This window comes from Otolemur garnettii, unplaced genomic scaffold (genome assembly GCF_000181295.1).
Source record: "Otolemur garnettii isolate 467f Iridium unplaced genomic scaffold, OtoGar3 scaffold00091, whole genome shotgun sequence".
Classification (NCBI taxonomy): domain Eukaryota; kingdom Metazoa; phylum Chordata; class Mammalia; order Primates; family Galagidae; genus Otolemur; species Otolemur garnettii.
The window spans coordinates 3,950,930-3,953,322 of NW_003852486.1; the positions used below are offsets into that span (position 1 = coordinate 3,950,930).

Here is a 2,393-nt window from a genome sequence, read left to right on the forward strand (position 1 = left end):
CAGTTTTGGCCAGAGCCGGGCTTGAACCTGCTGCTGCCCAGATGCCTGGCTATTTTTTGTTGTTGCAATTTGGCTGAGGCCGGGTTTGAACCCACCACCCTCGGTATATGGGGCTGGTGTCCTACCACTGAGCTACTCTGAAATTTTTTTAAGATGTAAAAGTAAATAGAAAAATTAGCCAGGCATTGTGGCAGGCTCCTATAGTCCCAGCTACTTGTGATGCTGAGGCAAGAGGATTGTTTGAGCCCAGGAACTTTAGGTTATTGTGAGCTATGACACCACAGCACTCTACCAGGGCAACAGAGTGTGACTCTTATCTCAAGAAAAAGGTAAAAGTAAGAAAATTAGCTGGGTGCAGTGGTATACACCTATAATCCCAACTGCTCTGGAGTCTGAAGTAGGAGGATCACTTGAGCCCTGGAGTTAGAAATTGTTTTTGAGCTTATGATAATGCCACTGTGCTCTAGCTGGAACCTAACCCTGTTTCAAAAAAAAGTTAAAGCTAGGTGGCACCTGTGGCCCATATACCGGGGTGGTGGGTTCAAGCCCAGCCCTGGCCGAAAATTAAAAAAAAAAAATAGTTTATGGCCAGTAGGTGGAACCCCAGGTCTAAAATTTTTTGCTTGATTATCTTTGAGGAAGTAGAAGAGACCTAAGTCATTTTAAATCTTTTGTCAAGATACTAAATTTCTGTGGATCTTATCTAACCTTCAAATTGGGTATCTTGATCCAAGATTGGTTTGCCTCCCAAAGGGGGGAAAAAAAGCAACCATATTTTGTTTTTGAGCTTTGTAGAAGAAAGATACTTTAGAAACTTAAATATTGGCCATTTGGGAAAGATGAACATCCAGGAAGGGAGTTGAGAAATTGTCTCCTCTAAGTTGTGAAATAAAGTGGATTGTCTTTTGCTCAGATACCTGGAGGTATCATTGAAGACTCATGTGTCTTACGTGGAGTCATGATTAACAAGGATGTGACCCATCCACGAATGCGGCGCTACATTAAGAACCCTCGGATTGTGCTATTGGATTCTTCTCTGGAATATAAGAAAGGGGAAAGCCAGGTAAGGCTTCTCGCTGTGTATCTTAGGGTGGATGCTAGAATCTTACTGCTAGTATGGATAGGGGATATAAAAGTTATGTGTTTTAGCGGTGCCTGTGGCTCAAAGGCATAGGGCACCGGCCTCATATGCTGGAGGTGGTGGGTTCAAACCCAGCCCCGGCCAAAAATGGCAAAAAAAAAAAAGTTATGTGTTTTAGGTGGCGCCTGTGGCTCAAGGAGTAGGGCGTCAGCCCCGTATACTGGAGGTGTCCCAGCCAGAAAAACTGCAAATTAAATAAATAAAATTAAAAAAAAGAGTTATGTGTTTTATGTGCCTACTCTGCTGTTTACTGTCCTTTGACTCAGAATAATTCTTTAAAGATAATTGACTCCGATTTTGCAGATGACGGATCTGAAGCTCAGAAAAGTTAAGTTGAAAACTCATAATTTTCATGCACCCTGTCAGGATAGAAGTAAATGCTGAACTGGATGGGCAGAGACCTTAGAGACCTCAGAGCCTAGTCTCTGAGGCTAAAGTCACCAGTAATTGCCATGTTACTTTGAGTTCTAATTTTCATTTGGTAATGAAGGAATTAAACTAGATGATAGTGGTAAACTGGCTTGTAGAAGTGGGAGGTCACAGCTTTATCATCATTCTGACTCTTCTGGGATACATGAGAGGATTGTGTAGAAGGACTATAATGTGAAACTGAAGAGCCTAAGGAGTCCAGGGATTTTTAAATTATAACGAACGTTTCTTTGCCCTACAGACTGACATTGAGATTACACGAGAGGAAGACTTTACGCGAATCCTCCAGATGGAAGAAGAGTATATCCAGCAGCTCTGTGAGGACATTATCCAGCTAAAGCCTGATGTGGTCATCACAGAAAAGGGCATCTCAGGTACGTTTTAAATTAATTTTCCCAGCCTGCCTCTCAGAGGTATGTGACAGTGGGTGATTTTTTTTTTCCACTCATGTTAGTGTAGACATAATAAACTGTATGGTGGTTAGAATACTTTGAGGATTAAATCAGTTCAGAACCCACCTTGACACTTCTACTCTTGGATTTACAGATTTAGCTCAGCACTACCTCATGCGGGCCAATATCACAGCCATCCGTAGAGTCCGGAAGACAGACAATAATCGCATTGCTAGGTGAGTAGGCAAGGTAAAAGTAAGATACTTCCCCCTACCTATGTTTACTTTTGTAGCTATGTAATGTAGTTACCATTACCTGGAAAGGTGTAAAATAGGATATAGTAACAGGTGAAAATAACCTGGGCTTGGCTGTCTACCCTGTACAGAAGTCCTCTAGTCCAGCAGTTACCTACTGCTTAGGTTTCTTCTGTA

General features: G+C 42.0%; 1 protein-coding gene across 1 annotated transcript in view; it reads left to right on the forward strand.

Moving 5' to 3' along the window:
- Positions 1 to 2,393, forward strand: part of CCT3 (chaperonin containing TCP1 subunit 3) — a 25,292-nt gene that overhangs the window by 14,927 nt on the left and 7,972 nt on the right. The window contains exons 8-10 of the mRNA XM_003795257.2: positions 914 to 1,063; positions 1,812 to 1,944; positions 2,117 to 2,198. Of these exons, the coding sequence (XP_003795305.1) occupies positions 914 to 1,063; positions 1,812 to 1,944; positions 2,117 to 2,198 (365 nt within the window). The remainder of the gene's footprint in view (positions 1 to 913; positions 1,064 to 1,811; positions 1,945 to 2,116; positions 2,199 to 2,393) is intronic.